A 25579-nucleotide genomic window follows, 5' to 3' on the forward strand; every position below is an offset into this window, starting at 1 on the left:
GTGGTGGTGCCTGGGCTAATTAGCCCTGCTGGGAGGAAGGATTAATTAGTGCCAGCATAGTGCCATGCTAATGAAGTTATCCTCCTAGTGAGGCTGGAGCAATTACCTGTATAGTGCTGTAGTACTCACCATAGTCTATCCACCTAGGTGGATAGACTACAACAACACTGTTTTGCTGCTGTAGAAAACATTAGTAATGTACACATGCAGAGTGGAAAACCCAAGGAAAGCAGCTGGTAGTCCAGTGCTTTTAGTTTGGTTTGTAACTTTGCTACTGAATGGGAGAACTTACACTGATGGCTTTCCAATTTAAAAGGCAAGTGAGAAGTGGGAGATGAGTATACAGCACATGTTTGTGGAATATCTGCCTGAGACATGGATACTGTGCATTATTCTCCTCATTTTTCTTCTTCGGTAAAGGAGCCAACAGTTAAGATGTAGAAAAAAAGCCAAAAGCTTGAAAGAAGAAATCTCTCACTTGATTGCTACTGACTTGTCTTCTATTATTTTTGATGGGTTTAGATTTGATCCAAGACTGGTCCAGCGATAGCGCACCCGATATCTTTTCATTTGTTCCTTATATGTGGAACTTCAAAATTATGTTTCATCAGTTTGAAATGATTTGGGCAGCAAATCAACATAATTGGATTGACTGTTCCACCAAACAACAAGAAAATGGTGAGATCACTTTGTATTTGGAAGAAGAGTACATATTACCAAAACTATGTACAAAATACTGACTGTATGGCACCAGATAGTAAATTGTCATCGTTCTTGTACTATAGAAATGTGTGTTCAGTGGCAGCTCTCCATTTTGCTAAAGCTGATGTGCATAAACTATCCTGGTAGTGTTAAGTTCTAACTTTGTATGGATGTGTACATTTTTGGGGGGGAGAGTGCAGTTCTAGATCATGTTTTATCATTCATTTTTCAAGACCCTTTGAATCTTTGATGTAGTACAGCAGTTTGCGGAGAGCAACCCTGGGGTCATGACATACATTCAGTAATCACTTGGGAATAATTTTTTTTTTCAAGTAATGTTGGAAAAATGCCATTTGAACTTCATATAATTAGAAATGTCCATTTCCTGTTCCATTTAAGAGTAGGAGATAAAGCTAAACAAAATGGAGAGGTACTTTTCAGAAAACCAAAACTGTTCGATGCGCAATTGGGTTTATTTCTGTTTCAGTACTAGAATCTTATAATTTCAATGGGAAAGGAAGATGGTGGATTAAAAATCATGAAGTTGTGTCTAGTTAGAAATCAGGGTCACTAGTTCATCAGAAGCCTGAGGAACTTTGAGAATGTGTCTTCTTGTCCAAAAACTGCTGTGTGAAGCAATGAAGTCATGCCACTTGGTGCCATGGTCTAGTCATGAGGTCTGGGGCGACAGGTTGGACTCAGTGATCCTTGAAGTCTCTTCCAACCTTGGTGATACTGTGATACTGTGAAGTCAGTCTTAAGATATTAGTTACAGTTCTTTTTACTGACTGCTGCAGTTTCATTGTGCTAAGAACAGTGTCTCTATAAAGGACAAGCTGTGGAAAGTAAATACATTGAGAATACTTTAGTACAATGCACTCTAAATATGCAGTAGTTAAAATGACAGTTTCCTTTTCTTGAGATCTTGAATATATTTTCATTAGTTTTACCTGTATGTTTGCTAATTTGTCTAAGAGCAAAATAGGGAGTAATGCTGACATTCTGAAGTTTGTTTTTCCTTTTCTCTCCCAGTTTATCTAGCAGCTTGTGGAGAGACACTGAACATAGTTTTCTCTCTGCCTTTCACTGACTTTGTTCCAGCCACATGTAATACTAGATTCTCTTTAAGGGTAAGTTCTGGCCCCCGTCATCTGTCCTGTGTCTTCTGAATGCGAGACAGTGTCTCTACATTTTCTCCCTCAGTCAGGACATTTTGAATAGACTGTTTCCTGATAGAAAATTACTCTCTCACCTCTGACTCAGCATTTTTCTTTCAGTAACCCAGTGGTAAATGATTTCTGTTGCTTATATGAAGCATCCAAACATAGTCTGGTTTATTTATATATACATCTGCATGCACAAAACCAATATATTAAAAAGAAAATGTACACTTGTACTTCATCCATATATATATACACACCATTTGTATGTACCTATGCAGATATTTATATACTTAGAAAATGTGAAAATCTGATGTATGTTCAAAGTTAAAACTCCAAAGTAAATGGGTACCCCCAAACTGTTTTGGAAAGCCATCCTGCAGATTAAGAATTTCTGTAAAATGATGATAAAGTGTTTTTAACAGACACAGCTAATTCTTGGGAGACTGTACTTCTTGTCTTCCCTAAGTTAGAAGCAGTCTACTGCTACTAAAAATAAGAGACTAGTTGACAGTGATGTTGGTAATTTTGTATAATTTGATAGCAAAGAAAGCAATGTTTTATCTGGAGATTTCTTTTAAGAGTATGGTTTGGTTGGGAAATTTGGGGTAGCCTTAGTCAAGTCATGTAATTTTTGGAGTCTGGCTTGAACCACAGAAGAGCAAGAATCTCCAAAAGCCATGCCCATGTGTTTTATAGATTCCTCTGGTGTGTTACTGTGGGCAAGTTGCTGGATTTTTAACTTCAGAACTACAGAGCTCTTGGGATTAGAAATTGGTATGAGCTGTGATCAGCAATAGTGTGAAAATTGAGATTTCTTGCCTCACTTTGCCTGCCAAGTGATGATGTTGGTGCATGTCAGTATGAAAATGGCATAAGCATTATGCATGAAGTGAGTGTAAATTAACTTTTCTGTTACTCATGTTTGATTTTTAGGGAGAAGATGTTGATCTTCATTTGTATCTACCGGATTGTCATCCTAGTAAATATTCCCTTTTTATGTTGGTGAAAGATTGTCAGCCCAATAAAATAGGTCCTGAATCTTGTGTATCTGCTGAATGTCAGAGTGGTCAGAAAACAGGCAAACCCAAATGGAGGAACATTACTCAAGAAGAGTGAGTTTTACTGTGATCTGTGTTTGTGTCTTTGTATTGGCTCTTCACGTTGACTTATTTTGTTGTGGTGGTGTTTTTTGGTTTTTTAATGAAAGCAACCTCATCCGTTCATGACAAGTATTTAATTAAACTATTGTATTTCAAATAAAAGTATGATGTTTCTTTTTGAAAGGGCTGGATGGGTCGAATGCTGGACAGTCCCAAGTGTCGTGTTTACAATTGACTACTCATGGCACCCAATTTATCCTCAAAAGGCAGATGAGCAGTTAAAACAATCCTGTAAGTGCCACTGTCTTTTTTTCCTCTTGTTAACATGTTGCATTTCAGAAGCTGCTGTGACTTTGTTGGATCAGAGTGCTTGAATTTGCAGAAGTCAGCTTTGAACCAAAATATTATTCCATGTCACACGAGCAAATGCTAGTCTTTAGAATGCAGCAGGTTTGATGTAAAAACCAAAATCATCTGATGCAAAATATGTGAAAGTGTCCCAGTGCCTGTGCAAAAAGAGAATACTGTCTGTAGTTCATTTCTCCTTGTCCTCAACGAAGTGGATCTCCTAAATGGGATGTTGCATAGCACAAAATACCACCTGATATATTAAATATGAAGTACAATATTTTTGGCAGTATCATGTTCTTCAGCTTTTCTAAGCTTTTTCCCTTTGGATGTTGTGATGATGTTGTATGATTTAAATGTTTAAATACACTACTTATGAGCTATAATAATGTTGTCCTACCCTTGAAATGAAACTGAGCTTTATGGATGTGAAATTGAGATTTCAACATTTCTCTGTTGGAGCATGACCATCAAATATGAGTGTTCAGACTAAGAGTGATTTCTAAGTAAGAATTAAGTGTCTAATTAATATTTCTCAAACACAAAAGTATGAGTTTGCAAAAAAACCCTAACTTTTATCTCTGCATTTATTTTAAAAGCAGAGGGAGGTATGCAGGAAGTTATGGAGTCACATAAAAGTCTTTTCAGGTTGAGATGGTTGCAGCAGAGCCAGTGAAGGAGAGGTATTCATAGAATAATGAGTGCAAATTTGAATGGGCCTCAATCAGCAGGTGTTAAAAGACGTGCTGGATAGGGTGTTTAGGTTTTGAGTTCAAATAATTCAAATCTAAAAGAGCTCAAATGTTAGAGGGTGAAGCAAAAAAAGTAAGATTCATCTGGCAGATGTTCATTAAGTGCTCTTGTGAGACTCTTATCAGCTTGTGTCAAATTTGCATACTTCAAATCTGAAAACATTTACTTGTAATCATAGCAATTGAACCTGCGTTTAACAAGTTTGTACATATAAAGGTTATTTCATCTGCAGCTTCCATCGAGGAGTAATCCAGCACAGTCCAGCTCACTTCTAATCTGTGATGCTGATAGAATGTGTTTGTTGCAGGCCAAACATCTGTATTTGCTTTTGAATCAATTGGTAGAACTCTCCAAGTTGCTGAGAAACAAACCTGTTGCATTGCAAGAGATGCAGCTTCCAGAGAAGTGGCCATCTCCCTGCATCATTCAGCTGATTTATTCGCACAAAACAAGCACTTTAAGTTAGAGCCTTGAAGGTTTGCTGGCTGCAGGAGTGTATTCGTTGTGGTCCTTTATATGCCAGTTCTTCCAGTTAAGCTGGCTCCTGAACCCATATTCCATCTGGACCATCGATTTGATACGGTTTTCCATAGAGTTCTTTGCTTCCTGGCAGTTGATTTACTTCCCCAAAGCACTTCCAGTTACTTCATTGTTGTTGTCTCCTCACTTACCAAGAAAAAAAAAAAAGAAGACCTAAGTGCTTTCATAGACCACACTCCAAAGGGATAGGAAATAGGGTTTGAATTTCCAAACTGTTTTGTGACTAGAGTAATTGAGTTGTTTGAGAGGAAATTTTGCCCTACAGAGCTACCAGATTTTTAATATAACTTATGCTATTTTCCTGTTTATTCACTTCTGTTTATTCTGCAGTAGCTGTGTGGTTGTGGGAAATCTGAAATGAAAGCATGTTTTTGTTTAACTTCAGAAGCAAGATAAATAAATGGAAATGGGGGGGGGGGGTGGGTTGGTGTTTTAGTTTTGATTTTTGTTTTTTTTCAGAACTTGAAGAATTGTTTTTCTCTTGCATAATCAACACTGACTAAAAAATTCTATATTCTGTGATAGTTTCTTGGCTTCCCACAGTTACTAGATATGAGAAACCAGTTCTGCAGCATAGACATGAACATAATTAGAAAGCTGCAAGAAGTCGTGTATTCAATCCACATTGATATTTGCAGGATTTTGTCTGTCAGCAGCCTAACTGATAATCAAAATTTGTTTTCATCTTTATTTTACTCCATAGTGTCAGAAATGGAGGAGACAATGTTGTCTGTGCTAAGGCCGTCACAGAAAACATCTGAAAGTGTGATTTCATCTCCCACAACTTCAACCTGCCTTCCCCTTGACCCTTCAGAGCTGCCCCCAGATAAGCTCCACGTGGAACTGGAGCTCTCCCCAGATTCCCAGATAACCCTGTATGGACCCTTGCTCAAAGCCTTTCTGTCCATAAAGGTAAGTACAGGAACACAACTTGTAATAGTTATGGATGGCAGCAGATAGGAATGGGAAATAATTAGTTTGAAATAGGAAATTAAGATTCTGCAGAATGTGTGAACTCAGATGAAAAGGTTTTGTAAGCACTAGTTGGCAATGATTTCATTTGGTGATGTGGAGTAGCTGGGATAAGTGTAGCTGGCACAGGCTTAGGAGAAGACTTCCAATATATATATGTAGACTTGTATCAGCACGATTTTCCTTTCAAGGAACAGCATAGATTTTCCTTTCAAGGAACAGCATAGGCTTTGGACTTCACGTGCAGAAAATTTCTTCTTCTGCAGTAGTAAAAATCCAAAATAAAAAAAATCCCATTATTATGACTAGATCTTACATTAACCACTTCATGCAAAGTTATATCAGAACTCATGCTTCTGTTACTTCTAAAGTTCACAGAGTGCCCTTTGCTTAAGCTTTTTGTTCATGAGGGATAGTTTTGGGGTGTTGTGCACTGTGTTTCTCACTGAAGGGCTTACTGGCTGGGAGTGAATGGTGTACAGGTCCTTGCAGCAATCCCCAGCAGAAGGTACCAAGAGCCAGTTACTGGAGTTCTTAGCACCCTCTGCTGGGTCAGCCTTGTAAAGAGCACTTCAAGGTCTGTTGTATCATTGACCTTTATTCTTTTCTCTTTCCTAAAAAACAAAGCAGATGGGCTTTGTTTAATATGTGAAAGGTTTTTTTTGGTATGGCCAGAGAGCAGTGCTTAACTTGCATGTGTTAACACCTCTAATACTTCAGAGACTCAGTACAAGATGGGAAAATTCAGTGTCCTCAGGAGCTATTATTTCAAGGCTGATAAGGAGCCTGACTTTACCACAGACCTTTCTCAAGGACATGGGTATCTTGCTTTTTGTTGTAACCTGTAACCTCATCACTGAAAGAGCTCTTCTTGAGTCTAGCCTTTTTAAGAGGAAGAGGTGACAAATTATTACTCTGATTCTGATATACTTAAGATGAAGCACAGGAAGCTGATTTATTTATTTTTTTTTTTTAAATTAATGTTTCCTAGTAGAATTTGGGAAAGTCACCTTGTTCTTGGATAGTTGAAGGGCATAGGCTTAGAAACAGGGTGAGTTTTAGACCCAAGAGGAGAAATCTTTATGAACTAATACTTTAGGAGCGTGTTTAAGGCTTTGAAATATGCTCATTCCAGAAGGTTGTATCAGAGTGATTTCCTGCAGACGTGTTTTGTATTCTTACTCTCAAAGTTAGTTATATTTAAAAGCACAAAATCTGTTTAAAATGCCAGTAGTAATACTGCAGAGTATTTATTTTCATTGCATACATCTAGAATACTGGCAATTTGAGAATTACAGAGAGCCCCTTCTTTTCCTGCAAAGCACATAGCCTAAATTAACTCCCTTAAGGTATCTGTTTGTCATAGAGCAGAAGAAAATATGTTTCTTCAGCTATAGATTCTAGCTAGACCCCTTATTTTTGGGAGGGCTAACATGGAGGAAAAAGTTGGATTTGTATTTCATTACACAGGCATTTCATTACGCAGCCAATGTGTTCTTAATTTGTTTGTAATGGCAATTCCTTTTCATAGGAAAATTATTTTGGAGAAGATGACATGTACACTGATTTTGAAGAAGTTATTTCAAGCCCTGTTTTGTCACTGTCAACATCTTCAAGCTCTGGATGGACAGCTGTTGGAGTGGAGAACGAGAGAAAAGAAAATGAAAGTACAGTCAAGCCAGTTCACCCTCTTACTCTGCGCCCCTGGGATATCACCGTGCTTGTTAATTTGTACAAAGTGCATGGGCGATTGCCAGTGGTAAGGACCTCACAGTCTTGAAACATTTTGCCTCATGTAATTTATTTATTTTTCCTAGTTGCATAATTTGGAGTTAAATTTAACTTCCTGAAATGTTTAGTAAAGAGTGGTGCTTCTCAAAGTGTATGTATACTCTACTAAAACTGTGGCTCTCTGAACAAATTTGAGACATGGTTTGTTTTGCTGATCTGGGAGGTGGAACTGGACCGTTATTTTCATGGGATTTGTATTCAGTGAACTTCAGCTGTGTAATGATATTTTTATTTGTCCATTATGACTTCTTTGCAAAGTAGCAAAACTGTCTTCTAATGGTGCCTTCTGCTGTGTGCAGCTGCATTCTGAGAGATTCCCCTGGAATTCAACTAAGAAACCAGATCTAAAGTTGGGTTCACCTAGATGGGTTTGAGTTGCTGTTGATGTTATTGTCGAAAGGTCTTTGAAGTTGCATGGGCACCATTTTGAGTTATCCACTTGGAAGAAACCTAGCACATGTCCTGCTCAAGGATTAAAATTTCAACCACTTTGTGTCTTTCTACTTTCTAAACCAGATGTGTTTAATTTTTATTTTAGCATTGCAGTCCAGATGGTCCTGAGTGCCCTACAGCTTTCTTGGAAAGGTTGTGCTTTGAGATGAAGAAAGGCTTTAGAGAAACAATGCTTCAGCTTGTACTGTCTCCAGTGAATTTGTTTCTGAATGATAACTATCAGGTAGTAAGCTAGTGTGTTTGCACTGCACAAGTTGTGATGATCTTTCACAACAATACATATGTTGATGTATTCTTTGGGAATGTTAACTTTAACTTACTTGTCCTTAACAGCGACCTGCAGCAGATGAAGTTCTTCGAGAGGGTCACATCAGCCTGTCGGGTCTGCAGTTGCGTGCTCATGCCATGTTTTCAGCAGAGGGTTTGCCTCTTGGGAGTGATACTCTAGAATATGCATGGCTGATTGATGTACAGGCTGGAAGTCTTACAGCTAAAGTTACAGCACCACAGGTACCATCTAGAAATGATTCACTTGGAAATGTTGCATTCCTTCCTTCTTGTAAAACTGATGCAGCATCTCCCACCACCAGCACCCTGCCTCCACCACCCCACTTCCACTACCAGACCCTGTCCATGCCATACCACATCCCTTCCACCACTGCATCTATCATTCCATCACATGAACTTTTTAAAAAGACACTTCTACATCATCTGATTTCCTTAAAAATTGCCATTATTTTCTAGGAACAAATGTGTTGTGCTCTAATTAAGAATCTTCTGCAGCAAATAAATGCAAGTAGTTTCAGTAATATAAAGAGTAGACTCCATATGTATTCTCATGTTACATAGACAGACTTCTCTGGTGGGATTTCCCAAGATGCTCCCACTGATTCAGATCAGCTCTAGTATTTTCTGCACTGCTCTATGCTTCTAAATTAAACCTTGTTGATCCAAAGTACTTTAAGGTTAGAGAACATTTCTAAATGTTTAATGCAAAGATTCCCCCCCACCCCCCCTAAAAAGCCACATGCAATTGTATGCTTCATACAGCATTTTTTGGGTTTTCTTTTTCCATTTTATTTTTTGATTGGTGTCAGCACTGTCATGGAGCAGAACTTGAATTTGCTGTTTCAGTGTCATTAGCTTTTTACCTCATAGTGTGAAGGCAGGAGGAGATACTTTGTGCAGGGCAGTCATAGCTTTATTAAATTCAGTTTAAATTACTGCTGATTTTAAGTGTCCTTTTCTCTGGGTAGCCAAAGAAAACTCATTTCCCTCTCATAACAGAGACAGTCATGAATCATTTCCTTTATGAATGAGCTAACTATATAAAAGGCTCAATAAGCTAATTGCTAGATCTAGTGAGATTCAGTGTTCTGTTTAGCCAGTTTCCTCCTATGCTTTCTAAATCTGTCTTTGTTACTAATACACAAGGATGTCTGATGTTTAAATTGAATGATAGAGTATTTCGAGGTATTTTTGGGGGGGTAAAATAAGGGGAGCTCTGTCTTTAGAATGAAGATCTCAGGGGAACTGTTATGACAAAAGCTGTTTCCTCATATAAAGAATTGTAGTTACATTTTTTCAGTACTCTGTTGAATATCCCAAGTTCATTTTGTGTACTTACTATTAGCAAATGTGTTCTTATTGCCTTTCAGCTGGCTTGTCTTCTGGAATGGGGCCAGACCTTTGTATTTCATGTGGTGTGCCGGGAATTTGAACTGGAAAGGCCAAAATCTGTAGTAATATGTCAGCATGGCATCGATCGTCGCTTTTGTGACTCCAAGGTAACCTTTCATCCAGCTTAATAATATCTCGCAGGTTCTTGGGAACAGTTCAGAATTGCAGTTATCAAGACATGTGGAATATACAGATTGGATGTTCCCTCTGATAAGTAATAGCTCATTATGTTTTAGAAAGAAAAGTGATTCTCTCTGGATTTTCCTGTGGGGAGACACAGTGTTCTTGTGCTCTGAATTCTTTTGAGAAACAGTATCCACAGAAGTTATGCCCAGTTACTTATCTGTACTGTGACAGTCAGGAGCCAAAGGGCATACTCCAGTGCTCCTTAGGAGACAAAGGTCATGATTCCCCTCATGTTCCTGGCACACTTCCATGGCACTTTTTAATCCATATGCTTTGTTGATGGACCAGTGCTTACTACCATGTCATTTTGGATTCTGCTTTTGGTGCTGGTCTCTTGGAATCCACATGCACAGTCCTTTAAGGCCAAAGGAAAGCTTGCCATATATTAAGCATGAATCCTCCATTTTTCTCTCTCAACATCCTCCTTGTTTTGTTCCAGTTTCTGTGATCTTTATTCAGAAACTCAATTTGCCTTTTGCTTGTGGAAGCCAGGAGAGCCAGTTGGGTCCCCTGATGTTGCTGGGTAGAAGATATAAACATATATTAGTAAAAACGAACCTTGACACAGAAACATCGCATCCCGTTCTTTTGTTGATGGTTTAGAATTAGTAACTTTTTATTGCTTTGGCTTTAGTTCTCTGTTAAACAGAACATAAATAGAAAGTTAAGGAGAAATAAAGCTGAAATCTCTCATGTACATTTCAATGTTGTCTTCTTGTTTTTCTGTCAGATGAACTGTGTCCCTGGGCCATGCCCAACATCTGATGACTTAAAGTACACAATGACACGCTTAGCCATGGATGGAGCAGATCTGTATGTGGTAGAACATGGCTGTGCTACCAATATAAAGGTAAAAGTATTTCTCTTAAGATCAGTTAAAATACTTCTTTGTCAGTAGAGTTCTGTGCTACTTGAATGTATTGCTTCCTTATATGCAATGGACAAAGCAGAATTTTGGAAACTTTAAGTGATGAAAGTTGGCTTGGACTGGGCCAGGAGTAGGTCAATTTGGCTTCCGCTTAGTAATTCCATTAGTGATCTCAGAAAAGGGTAGGGAGGAGTGGGTGTCTGCCAGAATAAGACTGGAAGCTGCAGGGTGGGTGTAAGAAAACACTGCATAGTATAACTCTCAGTGTCTGTACCTGAGAGCTAATAAGAACTTGTGTTGTAAGTTAGTAACTCAGCAACTGGAAATAATTGATATGGATTCCATACATGTTAGTGCTTGATAACTCATGGTCATCTCATGTGGTAGGGCTGTTAGAATTAAGATGTATCTTTGGTGGAGATTGTTAGTGCCACTGCCTGACTGAATCTAGACTACTGCATAGTGTGTTTCTGTTTAAAGAAAGGTGAACAGAGAGGAGCTGATAATCTCTGCATTATCTTATCATCGATGAGAAAACTGGGAAATAAAATTCTTTAATGTAACAAATATAAGTTAAGAGACAGCTGAGTGTGGTAACAGCAGAAAAGGAGAAAAGTGCTGTGCTGGTAGAAGTGACCAGTAGTTGTGCTGCCCTTTAATGAATTAAGGTAGACTTAGCATGTAAGTGTTTTGAGAAAAAAAATTACTGATCTTTCTGGAGTGAGTATTAGGAGGTGTGTTAACTGTTTCAGGGCTGTCTTTTCTTTGTTTCTGACATGACTAATCAGAGTTGATGTTTCCAATCATGTTTTCAGATGGGTGCTATCCGTATTGCAAACTGCAACCTCCACAACCAGTCTGTTGGAGAAGGTGTAAGTGCTGCTATTCAGGACTTGCAACTGAGACAATATGTTGAGCAGGTGAACAACTGCAGAACTGGTCTTCAGCCAATATTGAGGAGGGCATATTGGCTGGAAGCTGGCTCTGTCAACTTGGGGCTCATCACTGCTGACATTGCTTTAGCTGCAGATCATCCTTCTAAACATGAAGTGCAGAGACATTTCCTAGAAACACACGATAACCGAACCAAGAGGTAAGATTGAGGGAGACGCATTTTGAATTTCTTTGGAGCTGTAAGTTAATGCATTCATCTAAAGATGGAACTTTGGGTTTTGCTTTTGGGTTTGGTTGTTTTTTGCTTATATAGGTAATTGTTGAATACTTGTTTATGGGTTTGGTGGTTTTAATGTGTTTGGCCTATAGAAAAGTCATATAATTTGGGGCAAAACTTAGTTTTTGCTTTGCCTTCCCTTGTTTCCCAAAATGACTGTCAGGGAGAGGAGAGAATTGAATTTGTCTGAACTGAAAACAGGCCTTAAAGAGTCCTGAGCAAGCAGATAAGCAGCTGTGAACAAGATACCTGGTGAAACTGTGCTTTTTGTGTTTCCCCAAAAAGCAGTTGCCTCAGGCATAAGCAGCTTGCTCCGTTGTGGAATGTTTGCAGTGCTTGCTTCTGTGCAGAGAGTTACTATTAGCTTGTATTTTGGAAGGTGGACATAATCTCTTCCTGAACATGGTTGCCTGAGCACTACATATACACTGCTGATGTGCTCCTTTCTGGATGTAATCCTTCATTTTCTGTCTGACATCCATGTTTCAGATACAAATCTTACTCATTTTGCAGTGGGTGAAACAGGAGCTCATGTTTAAGAGAAGCATGTCTTTTACTCTTGTTTTCTCTGAATGTAAATGTACTACAAGGCTGATGAGGTAATGTTTTTGTTTTCTGGTTTTCTGCCTTTGTATAGATTGTGGTTTTTGTGGCCTGATGATAATTTGAGGAACAAAAGAAGCAAGAACAAGTGTGGCTGTCTTGGTGGCTGTCGATTCTTTGGTGGCACGTTAACAGGACTAGATTTTTTCAAGCTTGAGGAACTGACACCTTCCAGCAGCTCTGCCTTCTCAAGTACAAGTGCAGAATCTGATATGTTTTATGGGCAGTCTTTACTGCAGCCAGGAGAATGGATAATTACTAAGGAGATTCCTAAAATTCTAGATGGTGAGAGTGCATTGTATGGTAATTTTTCTCTTACTTAGTCCCAAAGTGTAATTTCAGAACTGCACATGAGTGTTTGTAGTCCTGATTCTGGTTAAGGAGTAGTACTTGTGGCATTCTTGTGCAAAAATTCTTGGCAGCAACATGAATTCTTCTAACAGTAGACAGTAGCCTGAAAGTAGTGAGCAAGCTTTCATATCCTGAGTTTTTGTATTAATGTGCAACTCATTTCTGAGTGACAAGGAAGTTTATTGGCTTGCTTCTGTTTTGCTTACATAGCAAGCAGTGTACCAAGACAATGTAATGTTTTGCTGCTATGATTTTATTCATTTTTGTTGCTGCAACATGCTATTATGTGCATGCACTTCAGAAGCAGGGCTTTTATTAAATAAGGATTTTTGTTTCAGTGGGCAGGGAAAAGACCATTGCAGTTGTGTTATAAGATGCTGAGTTTTTCTGTTTCTGATCCTAGGTAAAGCAAACGGTGTAAAACGCAAAGATTGGGATTGCAGATCAATGGGTATAGAGATAGAAAGAAAAGCACAGCACCTAAGCCTGCAAGTGCCCTTGCGCTCCCATAGCTCCTCCTCATCCTCAGAGGAGACCAGCAGTTCTAGTGCTGCACTCCCCTTGCTTGCAGGTGAGAAGGACAGCCCATCATCGACTACTGAGGATCACTTGGGACAGAAAGAGTTCTTGTCTGGTGCAAAAAGGGAAGATGGCCATGGAAGGTTAGTACTCTCTGTCCAGGTAGTAGTCTAAATTTGCCTCTTGAGCATGTTAAGACAGGAAAAACCCTTATATTTAGCAATTTTTGTGCTTATTTGCTAATGGTACTGCTGAAATGCATTTCCTAGTTTGAAGACAAATTTGGATCCCTAATAGGAGATGATTACCTGGTCTGGGTAGAAAATGCAACATGCAAGACAGCAGCACTTGATGTGAATGTTCACTATCACCTATATGTAGACAAGTGGATGAGTAAGTGGCAGAATTCAGTATGTAGCCAGTATTATGAAAATAATTGCTATGGTAATAAAGAGAAGCATTAATAATAAAATAAGCTAATGATCCTTTAATTTATCTTCCAGTGTTGCAGCTGAGGGTGCAGAGGGAAGCCCTGCATCCCCTGGCAACCAAGAAAGACCTGTTGGTCAGTCTCCCCTGAGGTCTCCACTGAAGCGGCAAGCCTCTGTGTGCTCCACTCGTCTCGGGAGCACCAAGAGCCTCACGGCAGCCTTCTATGGAGACAAGCAGCCTGTTCCAGTTGGTGTGCAGTTCAGCAGTGATGTGTCTCGTAGTGATGAGAATGTCTTGGACTCCCCAAAGCAGAGGAGGAGCTTTGGGTCTTTTCCATATACTCCATCTGCTGATTCAAACTCGTTTCACCAGTATCGCTCAATGGATTCCAGTATGTCGATGGCTGATAGCGAAGCTTATTTTTCTGCAGCAGAAGAGTTTGAGCCAATAAGTAGTGATGAAGGTCCAGGAACATATCCAGGGAGGAAGAAGAGGAAAAAGCAAGCTCAGAAAATTGAATATAGTAGAGGGTCTATTTATCACAGTGTGGAGGGGCCCTTAACAAGCACAATACACAGAGAACTTAGTCAAGATGTTAAAACAATGCCAATTAAGACTCATCCTTCTCAGGCATCATTTGTTTCAGCTCTGGGAGGAGAAGATGAGCATATTGACAGCATGTATGTCATGGAAGCTGAAAAGACTGTGGAAAGTGAGCAAATAACTTCCCAGCAGCCTGTAATGGCCTGTTACCAAAATTATCTTACACAGTTCCAGGTGATCAACTGGTCAGTAAAGCATCCAACTAACAAAAGAACTTCAAAATCCTCATTGCATCGCCCTCTAGACCTTGACACGCCAACGAGTGAAGAAAGCTCATCATCTTTTGAGCAGCTTTCTGTCCCAACATTTAAGGTATGGAAGATGGAGTAGATAAAGAAATAACAATTCAAAACAAGTTAAAAATGCTTACTACACCTGTTGTGTAAACAAAGCTGTGAGAAACTGGAGACTTCTTTATTTCTAGTTAAGCAAGCCTTGGCCAGGGGGGTTGGAACTAGATGATCCTTGTGGTCTCTTCCAACCCTGACTGATACTATGATACTATGATTTCAGAGTTCAGATTATGGGCTGTCTGACTGGGAGGTTAGGAAAAAGAAAAGATGGAGTTAGAATTGTGTGGATAAGATGTGTGTTCTGAATTAATAGTGCATTTTAAAAGGCTGCCTGTGGAATGATAAACAGCAGAAGGTTATTTATGTGAGTTTTGTTTAAAACATAGATTTTGCAGAACTTCACTGATGGTACATTTAATACTGATGAAGTATTATCTAGGCTGTAGATGATTTACTTCAAAGATAAGTTGAAACTCATAGATTAGCAAGTTTGGTTTTTTTCCCAAGTATCTGGACTTTTGTGTTTTCCCTCGTGATGTATGGACATGAGCATGCATACTTAAGGAAGGGACTGAAATGAAATATATGACAAGTAATGGAAACAACCTGATAAAAAATAGGTGTCAAAGCCCTGGAATTTCAAATCACTTTGCAACAAAAGCTTTGTGTTCATGTAGATTAGTATTTGGAGTATTTTTAAAATCCATCAGTTACTGTTTATCTGTATAAAAACTTTGTAATCTAGTTCCTCAAGTAATTAAAATAAGCAACCTAGGAGTTCCTATGTTCTGTGGTGGAGAATCTACATAAGAGGAATTCTTTTAAAGAAAAAAAAAAACAAACTAAGAAGAATCCTCCTTTGAAGATTCCAGTAGGGTTGGTGTTTTTCCTACATAGAAGGAATGTAATAAATTTCCTTGCACTTTTACCTTAGATTGTTAAACAGGGTCTCACAGCTAATTCGTTACTGGACAGAGGCATGCAGCTGTCAGGATCAACATCCAAGTAAGTTGAATACTGCATAACATTATTAAAGTCTTTTTTAAGAACGAGATTTCCCTCTTGCTACATTCTTTTGCCTGTTGCTAGCCCTTCCAAAATTTGATGTGTAGCAGTAGTTCTTAATATAGCTCTATTTTAGAACAGATGACCTATTACAAAAAGTTTGTGTATGGTCAAAAAGAACATAAGAAATTAAATAATTTTCTGTTTTTTTATGGTTTCAAGATTATGAATTGCAGTTTAAGTTTATTTGGGAGGTGCTTTTAACAAGTGTCTGAATTTGAATCTGTAGAAGGGCTTGCCCTGGAATGTTATCTGTGTGCTTTCTAAGCCATGTGGTAGAAGAAACCTGCTTTATATGGATTTTATGAAGAATTAAAATTCTACCAGGATACTTCTGTATCTCTTTTACAAACCTAGCTTATTAATGTGTGTTTGACTTATTTAGTACACCTTACACTCCTTTGGAGAAGAAATCTGCAGAAAATACTGATGATGAAACAATAACAGAGGAATGGACGCTGGATCACCCAGTCTTCCAGACACGAACAACAGCAATAGTAGAAGTAAAAGGAACTGTAGATGTAGTTCTGACTCCTCTTGTAGCAGAGGCACTGGATAGGTAATTCCTTTTACTTTTATTACTGCAGTGTTAATTCATTGTTCTAAAAATTGTCTAAAGTTAAAGCTGTCATGTTCAGCAAAGACTCAGGTAAAAGGGTTGAATTAACATGACTGATGGAACAGCAGGGCCTTGTACACAGAGAATCTAATTCTGCATTTCCTATGAAGAAGGTAAAGAATGTTATGCTGATGTGGGAAGTGCCTTTTATGTTTGTCAGTGCTTTTTTTTTTTTTTTCTCTGTAATGTTAACTAAGTATTATTGATGGTGTGTCACATGGAACTGTAAGTTTCAGTGGTCTGTGTGGGCTTGTTTCCTCTCACAGGTATATAGAAGCAATGGTGCATTGTGCTAGCTCACGGCACCCAGCAGCAATTGTTGATGACCTGCACTGCAAAGTTCTTCAAGATGCTGTGCAGAACAGCAAAACCAGCTTCTCAGAAAATGTAAGGAAAAAAAGGGAACAAAAATGCAAAACGTTTTGAAAGAACATTGTTTTCTATATTTTATACAGGGAAAAGTTGTAATTGAATTCAGTGTTTTGAGATCTAGTGGCTAAATGCTGCGTCAGTTTGGGATATGTGTTTATTTCTGTCTGATGCCTAATGTATGTGTGTTTTTAGAATCAGCTGTCTTTTGGTGGCTGGGGATCTCTCTTACAGAATTAAATTTTTCTCCTGAATATAGTCTAGTCAGTGATTTGCAGGAGATAATACATTCTGTTCTTAGAAAGTGCTATAACTGCTATTCGTACGTGCTGTATTCATATCACTAATACATTATTTATTGTTTTACAATATACACTGAGATAGTCTCTGTGAAGTTCAAACTGAACTGTAAAAGTGCATGTGGGGTGGGTTTTTTTTTTTTGCAGTTCATTTGATACCTTAAAAAATTCATTTAGCTTGACAGGAATTGTGTATTACTTTTTCTGTTATTAGGAGTTCTTTCTGTCTGAGTTAATGGCCATATCTATATAATTTCTTAGACTTCACATTGAAATGGACAGTAATAATTTAATTCATCATAAGTTGTTCTAGATCACTTATATATGCAGAACTCAAACTTGCAGCTGAAATCTGGGAACTGGAAAGTTTACTGCAGAATGTCATTGCTGCTCTTATGGATCTGTATCTATCTGTGCTTCGGTCCTTGTTCTAGAAATCATGGTACTGTGCTTTAAGTGAAGTTAGGCTCACTTTGCTGCTTCAGTACTAATAAACTATCCTGTTCTTCTTTAGCTTAGCAACTATGAAAATAAATTTCTCTTTTTCCCCTTCCCAAGTTATCTTCAAAGCAGGATATTAGAGGAACAAAACTAGACACTACCACTACAGGAGCAACAAACCAGGGACCAGCACAGACCAATCTCTCACTTAAGCAAGATAATGTGACAATTAAAGGTCTTCAGGCTAACGTCACAGTACCAAAGGTAACAACTTTTTCTTTAGTTTATTAGCAGACATTACAAGACTTACAAATTACCCTTATTTTGCATCCCTATTAGTTCCCCAAAAGCTTACATGAAACTTTGTATGTATGCTAGATAAGTAGTGTTTTGAACGGAATAGTCTATTCTGGAGTTGCTCAATTTTATTATGGTAGGTGTGCAAGTTAAAGCAATCACCACTGTAGTCCTAACTGACTGCCATGTCTCTGGATTGTCTTCAAATTATCCAGATGGGATGGTTTTATCTTTTGGGTTTTTTCCTTTTACTGAGAAGTATAAGGCAGAAGTTAGTGATGCTTGAAATTAGAGAAGAGTAGGTTTAGATTGGATGTTAGGAACAGGTTCTTTACTGTGAGGGTGGTGGAATATTGGAAGAGGTTGCTCAGGGAGATGTTTGAGGCCCCATCCCTGGAGAAATTCAAGGTCAGGCTTGGCATGGGTCTGAGCAACCTGATGTAGTGGAGGATGTTCCTGCTCCCTGCAGGGCGGTTGGACTTCCATCCCACACCATTCTGTCTATACTCAATGTAACATGTTTTTCTAAATTTCTTTTCTCGTTTTTTGGGTTGGAATTTTCCAAATAGGTGAACCTATGTTTACTACAAGCATCTGTTGATGAATCCCCAGGGGTTTCTTCTGGCAAAACAGTGACTCACGTTTCATTGGTAGCTTTGTGTTTTGATAGAATCGCCACACAAGTTCGTATGAATAGGTAAGAGTAACGCATGTCAATTTTTGTGTGCTTGTTAAGTTAGTCAAAAGATTTGCTGCAGTTCTGAAGAGTATTTGAAAACATTGTCCTGACTGAGCTAAGCAATAGAATATGTCTTCCATGTTTTATCCATTAACATGTAATATCTAAGTAGAGTTGCATTTTCTGTAGGAAGTGGAGGGACTCATCTGGAATAATTTTGGACCTTTAGTTTTAGATCTTCCTCGCTTATATGCCATGCAGGGTAAAATTATTTGGGTCAATAGTTTTTACCAAGGTATGAATCTTCTGTCTTAAGAATTCTTTTTAACGCTGCTGTGCTAATGTCACTTGCATTTTTAAACAAGTAGAGTCAAATGTAAGGTGTCTACCTTGCTTAATTGTTTTTTCTTTCTTCTATTCAAAGGGGTATAGTTGAGGAGACTTCAAACAATACAGAAACTGGGAGGAATTCTGTCACGTTTGATCGTTACATCCAAACCAGTAAAATGCAGCCCCAGTCTTCTGGCTCACTGAGATCCAATGCTGGAGCTGAAAAAGGAAAAGAAATTGCTGCAAAACTGAACATCCATCGAGTTCATGGGCAACTTAGAGGCCTTGATACAACAGGTAAGCCTTTTTTTTGAATCATTGAATGTCAGTTTTCATGAAGCTGAGCTGTTGTAGTTGGCCCTGATTTTTTTTTGTAGTTTGGTTGTGTTCTTTTATATCAACATAGATAAAAAGAACCTTGAACCTGGAGATTCAGGAGACACTCTAAACAGAAGTTTAGGCTAGTTACTCTGAATTATTTTCTGTTACTCTACTGAAGTACTAGATTTAAACGTGGGCCGTGTGTAAACTACGGAGATAAATTCTAAGCAGTTTGTGCGGCAGATGGTTTGCATTGTAAATATTGACATGCACTGGTAAATTTCAAGCCTGGGCTTTCTGCCTTCCAGCTGATCTTTTTTAGCTATGTTTTTTCCACCTGATGCAGGGGATAAACTATGCTGATTTGCTTTCTTACTACTTTCTAGCAATTTCAAGACAAGTATAATGTTCCTCTTAGACTGTCAATCTTAACGTGATAAGCTGTAGATTTTTAACTCTAGCAACCATAAATGCCAAAATGAGATCTACCCAATTGTTTTCCTTCTTGCTTATGTTAAAGAAATTCCTTCAAGAGGCTATGAATTAAATTCAGCTGGTGTAACTCCTGATCCTGGAAAAGCTAATCTGGAAAAGATAAGCTAAAGTAAAGGCAAAATAGATTAAAACTGATCCAATTTTGACATCATCTGTATCAGTTCTCTGCTGTGTCTTACAATGTTCAATGAAGAATAGAAATATTTAGGACATGCAGATGTCCTCCATGAAGCAAGTTTGATTAAAAACTGCAAACAAAGCATAACAAAAAAAACCACCCCACAACCCCAAAACACCACTATGCAAAGATGAGTGAGCAAATTAAATTGGAAGAGAAGAAAAGCAATAAGAGAATATGAAAATGCTTAACTCAATTTTTTACTTACTTACGGGTAGAATCTGAGCAGTAGTATCCTGTGTTAGGTATGCTGCAGATGTTTGAGTGCCACATAACTTTTGAATTCTAACCAAGAAAACTCATCATCTCCTTAAAAGCTTTGAGAAATGTCTTTCTAGGGATCCTCTCATTTCACATACACTTCAGAAGTGATTGCAGTTCTAAGTCAGGGGCAGAAAGTGAGAACTGGAAGGGATATAAATTGACTCGGTGTAGTTCTTTCCCTCAGATATTTGACATTTAACTCTGTGTGAGTTAATAGGCAATAGGCATAAAATTATTTAAAGCATTCCTTCAGAAATGTCACTAGAAGAAAGGATTTATAATTAAGCTACATCCTAACATCAAAGAATCCAAGTGGCATAGTACCCTCCTGGATCTTGGACAACAGAGATTATACTGAATTAAAAACTACTTCAGTCTATATTTTCTTAGTAATCAGTGAGACTTACTGCTTTACATACTCCCAACACAGACATGCTGTAAATGAAGCAGTCTTTGAATTAGAACTTTTTTCAGTATGCTGTAGGAAATATCAAATGTGTGCCTAGTTAAACATTATCCAAGAGCACTATTGGTATTGCTGTTGTGTCACATGTCACAGTATCCCTATGGCTTGCTGCTGTTAAATCCTAGGTATTTATTAGGAATGGTTGGGATTTTTTGGTTGAGTACTTTCAGGCCAATTGCTGTTTCCAGATAAAGATGTGAAAAGCTCGTTTCTACATGGCTTTGGATCCACAGCCCTGTGAAAAGAGCAAGGCAGCACCTGTGTTAAGATCAGAATGTCTCAAAACTTGAATTTTGTGTTGCTTATTGTGTCCAAATGTAAAAATTACCCTGCCCTATTAACATACCAGAAGGAAGGTTCTTTACCTTTTTCTGTGTTTCTTTTTTTTTCTTGCTTAGGCTTAAATTTTGTTTTCTTTCTTTCCTCCTCCTCCCATCCCCCCACTTTGAGGAACACTAAAGGAGCAGCACTTCCAGAACAGATGATTTCAAAGAGCTCTTTGAAGATGTAAAGTTTTCTTGTTTTGTAACAAAGTGGTAAATATGTTTGGTTTTCGCAGATATTGGAACTTGTGCAATAACAGCTATTCCTTTTGGGAAATCAAAAGTTCTTTTTACTTTGGAAGAGTTGGATGAGTTTACTTTTGTGGATGAAACAGATCAACAGGCTGTTCCAGATGTAGCTCGAATCGGTCCTAGTCAAGAGAAGTGGGGTTGGATAATGTTTGAGTGTGGAATTGAAAATTTAACTATAAAAGGTAAGGCTTATATAGGTTTAATCTTATTTTGTTTTATGAAACTGTTTTAAGAACTCTGTTGTTGGGTCTTCTATTTCAACTGTTACTTGATTAAAAGTTGCTGAACAAAGGTGATACCAAACAGTCTGTGATAAATAAGTTCTATCACTTAGCAGATTATACAGTAAAGGAACTTGTAGTAATCAATAACACTTATAACAGTGTATGAAATAATTCCATATAAATTTTGGGTTTAGCAGTTTCTGAACTGAAGGTGCAAATTGACAGTTTTACTGATTACTTAAATCCTCACCTTGCAATTGTACCCACATTAAATACAGGACACCTGACAGAAAGGAAAAGATCAACCAGTATACATGTTTCCTGTCATCCAAATTATTCTTTTCAGGGAATAATGTTTAAAGACAGTCTTTGTGTGACTACTACTCATCTGCTTGGAGCAAACTATCAGAAACTCTACAACTGCTTAGCTGTTGTTTAAAAACGGTAGTGATGGATTGTTGTGATATTGCATCTTGTTTAACCCCAGTTGTCTGTATGACTCCTCTTAAGGGCAGACTTTTTCTATGGACTGTAACTTACAGATGTTTATGCACAGCAAATATTTTCCATCCTGCTCTGTCTGCTTTTCCAGGAGGAAGACAATCTGGAGCAGTGTTGTATAATACGTTTGGAGTCATGGGTAAATCAAGAGATACAGAGAGAGGTGGATTGCTTGCTTCAAATAATTCTTCAGATTCTCCAACAGGCAGTGGTTATAACACTGATGTGTCTGATGATAACCTTCCTTGTGACAGAATAAGTCCCTCTTCAGACATTAATGGGAATTCAGTTTCAGATGAGCAGGTATGTACCTACTATATAGAAATGATTGGTCTTGGGAGTCTTGTTCTCTTTCTAAACTCATTAAGTCACAGTATTGGTGCACAGCATTAGTTTATTTTTCTTTGCCTAAATGCATGTGAAATTATTGAAGAGCAGTGCACAGCAGGGTATGTTAGTGCCTTTCAGTATAATCACTTTGGAAAACAATTTCACTTTTGTTTCCTTTTTTAAGGATGAAGGAGTTGAATCTGATGATCTCAAAAAAGATATACCCTTGATGCCTCCTCCCCCTGACTCTTGCAGCATGAAGTTAACAATCAAAGAGATTTGGTTTAGTTTTGCAGCCCCTACCAATGTGCGCTCTCCGGCCCATGTGTTTTCAAGGTATAATTTTACTTGATTTAAAACCATGAAAATGACATTTCTGCTTTGTTCAATTCCAGTTGCATTTGGTAGATTCTGTATGTAAGCTCAGTAATTTTTGAAGCTTCTTTGGAAATGAAAATTACGGATTTTACATTTCTCACAGTAACTCTTACTTCAGTTTTTTGTTGTTTTAATTTATGTGCAAGCATTGCTAGAAAATTTTCAGTTAGACGTGATGAGAAGAAGAAAAGAAAGAGTAAAAACAACCAACCAACAAACCAACCCCCCCAAACCAGCCAAAGGTTAACAATACCAACAGAATCACAACAATAATGGAACCATGAATGTGAGCAAGTAAAGCAAAACCTGCCTTAGGTGTTTTTTTCCACTTTTAATTTTAAGGCAATGAGTCTGTTTGTTAATTTGTAATACTTTGTCCTATTCCACCTGTTTGAAGTAATTCCTAATAGCATTAGAAGATCTTTCTGGTTGCTGCTGCTGAATGTGAACACCACATTCTTATTATTTTCCTCAACAGGCAGCTGAACCTCCTGAGTACTGCAACACCTGCAGTTGGTGCTTGGCTTGTTCCCATTGATCAAGTGAAATCATCATTAAATAAACTAGAAACTGAAGGAACTCTGCGAATCTGTGCTGTTATGGGTTGCATTATGACAGAAGCTCTAGAGGTAAAGGACCTTTGTATAGGCATAGGAGATCAGAGCAGCGTAAAATGTAATATCCATGTGTTTGGCATTCTGTATATTTTTACTGACAAACTTATGGTACCTCTTACAAGCCTTCACTTCAAGAACTGGTCACAGGAACTCACTACCTGTGGGGTTTTATTGTACACAATATAAACTTCAGTGCAAAAGAAATTTAGCTGTTAATAGTCAGGAAGTCTTGCACTTCTTACAGGAGAGCATCTCCAGCTAAAATAACTGGAGATTCTGCTTTTGGAAAGGGAAGGCTAAGAAATATGACTGTAGTGTGTGATATGTTTTATGACATACACAGGTGTGGTGAATTACAGTGAATGTGGTGAATTTAAGGTATCTTTTGGGGAGAAAAAGCAAATTTCTGTGCTCCTGCAGTGTGTTGAATCCTATTTATTTGATTGGCTTCTTAGAGGAAGGGAGGATAAACGTGGCAAGAAACAAATTATAGACACACTTTTAGTTGACAGCTAAGATCTTTTATGATAAATTGGGTGGTGGTGTCATTTGCCAAGTAGCTTTCTTGTGTGATCAGCAGTTTGTTTGGCACCCTCTAGTGGGAAGGCCTTGAGGTGATAGCTGTGGTTGAGAGCATGTCTTGTAAAATGATGAGGTTAGTGTTTGGCTGCTTTTCTGCTCTACTCAAAAATCACCCTTTGCATCAGCCTCTTACTGCTGTTCCCCTTCCTATTTAATTTCCTATATTTTTTCTAGCATTAAACCAAATTAGAAAAATACCTGGGTTCCCTTGAATCAGTTTAAACCAGCTTCTGGCTGTGCATACATGTCTGTTAGTCCAGAAGGTAACTTTACAAACTCTGTGATTCAAATCCAGCCTTCTATTTTGTGACCTCATAGAAATAAACAAGCATCAAGTATGATTTTGCACATATGCTATTTAAGGTTGGTACCCATGTGACAAATCTTTCTTGCACTTCAAAATGGGGTTAGGATTTGGGGTATCTTAGATGAGATCTTGGAGCTCATGTGGATGTTCTGTTTGCAGCTATGTTCATATGTGAAAAATTGTTTTCTATTTAGAACAAAAGTGTGCACTTTCCTCTGAGAAGCAAGTACAACAGGCTTACCAAAGTGGCTCGTTTCTTGCAAGAAAATCCTTCTTGTTTACTCTGTAATATACTGCACCATTATCTTCATCAAGCAAATTATTCCATTATTGAGGATGCCACCATGGTGAGTTGCCCTTTAAAACCAGAAATAACTTGGTGTGTTAGTTCCAAAAGTGTGCATATTTTTGTGTCTTAAATTAGGATATGGGCCTGATTGAATGGGTCTAGAGGAGGGCCATGAAATTGGTCAGAGGGCTGGACCACCTCTGCTACAAGAACAGGTTTAGGGAGCTGGGGTGGTTCAGCCTGGAGAAGAGAAGAGATGTTAGGAAGAAGTTCTTTATCATGAGGGTGGTGGAACACTGGAGTGGGTTGCCCCATCCCTGAAGATATTCAAGGTCAGGCTCAACAAGGCTCTGAGCAACCTGATCTAATGGAGGATGTCCCTGCTGACTGCAAGGAGGTTGGACTAGGTGACCTTTGGAGGTCTCTTTGAACCCAAACCATTCTATGACTCTATGAAATTGGGTAACACTTGAAGGAAGGTTAACAGACAAGCAAATATAACCTGACTTTGTATATATCCTTAAACTGAGAAGTGGACATGGCTTCTTTCATTTCATTTTCTTTCAGATTTACTGGTTTTGTTGTGGCCTGTGTGTATGTGACATTTTTATCAAGCTATTTTCTGAGTAAATATATGAGAAACCATGAAACAAAAAGACACCCTGAAAATTGTTAATGGCCTTTTAATCAGATTCCATTTTTCTTAAAGATAAGAGCAAAGCAGTTAAAATTTGCATCTGTAGTTCTAAAATGGAACAAATCTCAGTTATTAAGGCAAGGGCTTGCACTGATTAGCTTAGTCCAAATTCTCTCCTCAGAGACAGTTTTCAGGTCTTTTAGAGAGCTTTAATAATGCAGACAGTTTAAGAAAGGAGCTGAGATTGTAAAAAAACCTTAGGGCTTGAGAATCTAATCTTCTTGGTGGCTTTGGAATGTGTCTGTTGTTGTAAATGTTTGAACAAACAGATGAGGCATAAGGAGGAGTGTTTGCTCTTGATTTTGTGTCATTTTCATAATCAATTCTGTGGCTGTCAGATTTAACCATGTTTTTTCAACATCTTCAGCTGAAAGCCCAGTGAGCAGAAATAGCACATTTTTGTGGCAGAAATAGCACTGTTCAAAACAAGAAGCAGTTTTTCTCTCTAGCACACAGTCATGTCATCAAAACAATCTGCCTCTGATTTATATATTTTTAAACCCTCCTTTCCAATAATGGGGAAAACTCCCTTCATCTCATTAATTTCAGTTCTGTTTCTTCAGTATTCTAGTGCTGTTGGGAATTGAATCCATAGTTCAGAGCCTTATAATCACCTAAGTACCTGAGGTTTCATATTTAATAAACCTGTTTCTGTTTGGGTTTTTGCTCCCTTGGGCTAGATCCTCATGTTGTATAGATGAATATATTTACTGTGTTCAGTGAAGCTA

General features: G+C 38.1%; 1 protein-coding gene across 12 annotated transcripts in view; it reads left to right on the plus strand.

The window, feature by feature from the left end:
• BLTP1 (bridge-like lipid transfer protein family member 1) overlaps positions 1-25579 on the plus strand; it is a 99631-nt gene that overhangs the window by 29575 nt on the left and 44477 nt on the right. For all 12 annotated transcript variants that reach the window (XM_068153971.1, XM_068153969.1, XM_068153970.1 and 9 more), the window contains 25 exons: positions 523-678; positions 1735-1832; positions 2799-2977; positions 3150-3256; positions 5310-5518; positions 7110-7337; positions 7908-8045; positions 8156-8332; positions 9481-9609; positions 10419-10538; positions 11372-11649; positions 12365-12615; positions 13085-13343; positions 13704-14547; positions 15463-15533; positions 15979-16152; positions 16479-16599; positions 17439-17585; positions 18188-18315; positions 18722-18924; positions 20911-21108; positions 21743-21954; positions 22166-22317; positions 22838-22988; positions 24060-24212. In XM_068153971.1, the coding sequence (XP_068010072.1) occupies positions 523-678; positions 1735-1832; positions 2799-2977; positions 3150-3256; positions 5310-5518; positions 7110-7337; positions 7908-8045; positions 8156-8332; positions 9481-9609; positions 10419-10538; positions 11372-11649; positions 12365-12615; positions 13085-13343; positions 13704-14547; positions 15463-15533; positions 15979-16152; positions 16479-16599; positions 17439-17585; positions 18188-18315; positions 18722-18924; positions 20911-21108; positions 21743-21954; positions 22166-22317; positions 22838-22988; positions 24060-24212 (4883 nt within the window). The remainder of the gene's footprint in view (positions 1-522; positions 679-1734; positions 1833-2798; positions 2978-3149; positions 3257-5309; positions 5519-7109; positions 7338-7907; positions 8046-8155; positions 8333-9480; positions 9610-10418; positions 10539-11371; positions 11650-12364; positions 12616-13084; positions 13344-13703; positions 14548-15462; positions 15534-15978; positions 16153-16478; positions 16600-17438; positions 17586-18187; positions 18316-18721; positions 18925-20910; positions 21109-21742; positions 21955-22165; positions 22318-22837; positions 22989-24059; positions 24213-25579) is intronic.

Source organism: Melanerpes formicivorus, unplaced genomic scaffold, assembly GCF_026170545.1.
Source record: "Melanerpes formicivorus ecotype bairdi unplaced genomic scaffold, bMelFor1.0.p_v2 SCAF_27, whole genome shotgun sequence".
NCBI classification, from domain to species: domain Eukaryota; kingdom Metazoa; phylum Chordata; class Aves; order Piciformes; family Picidae; genus Melanerpes; species Melanerpes formicivorus.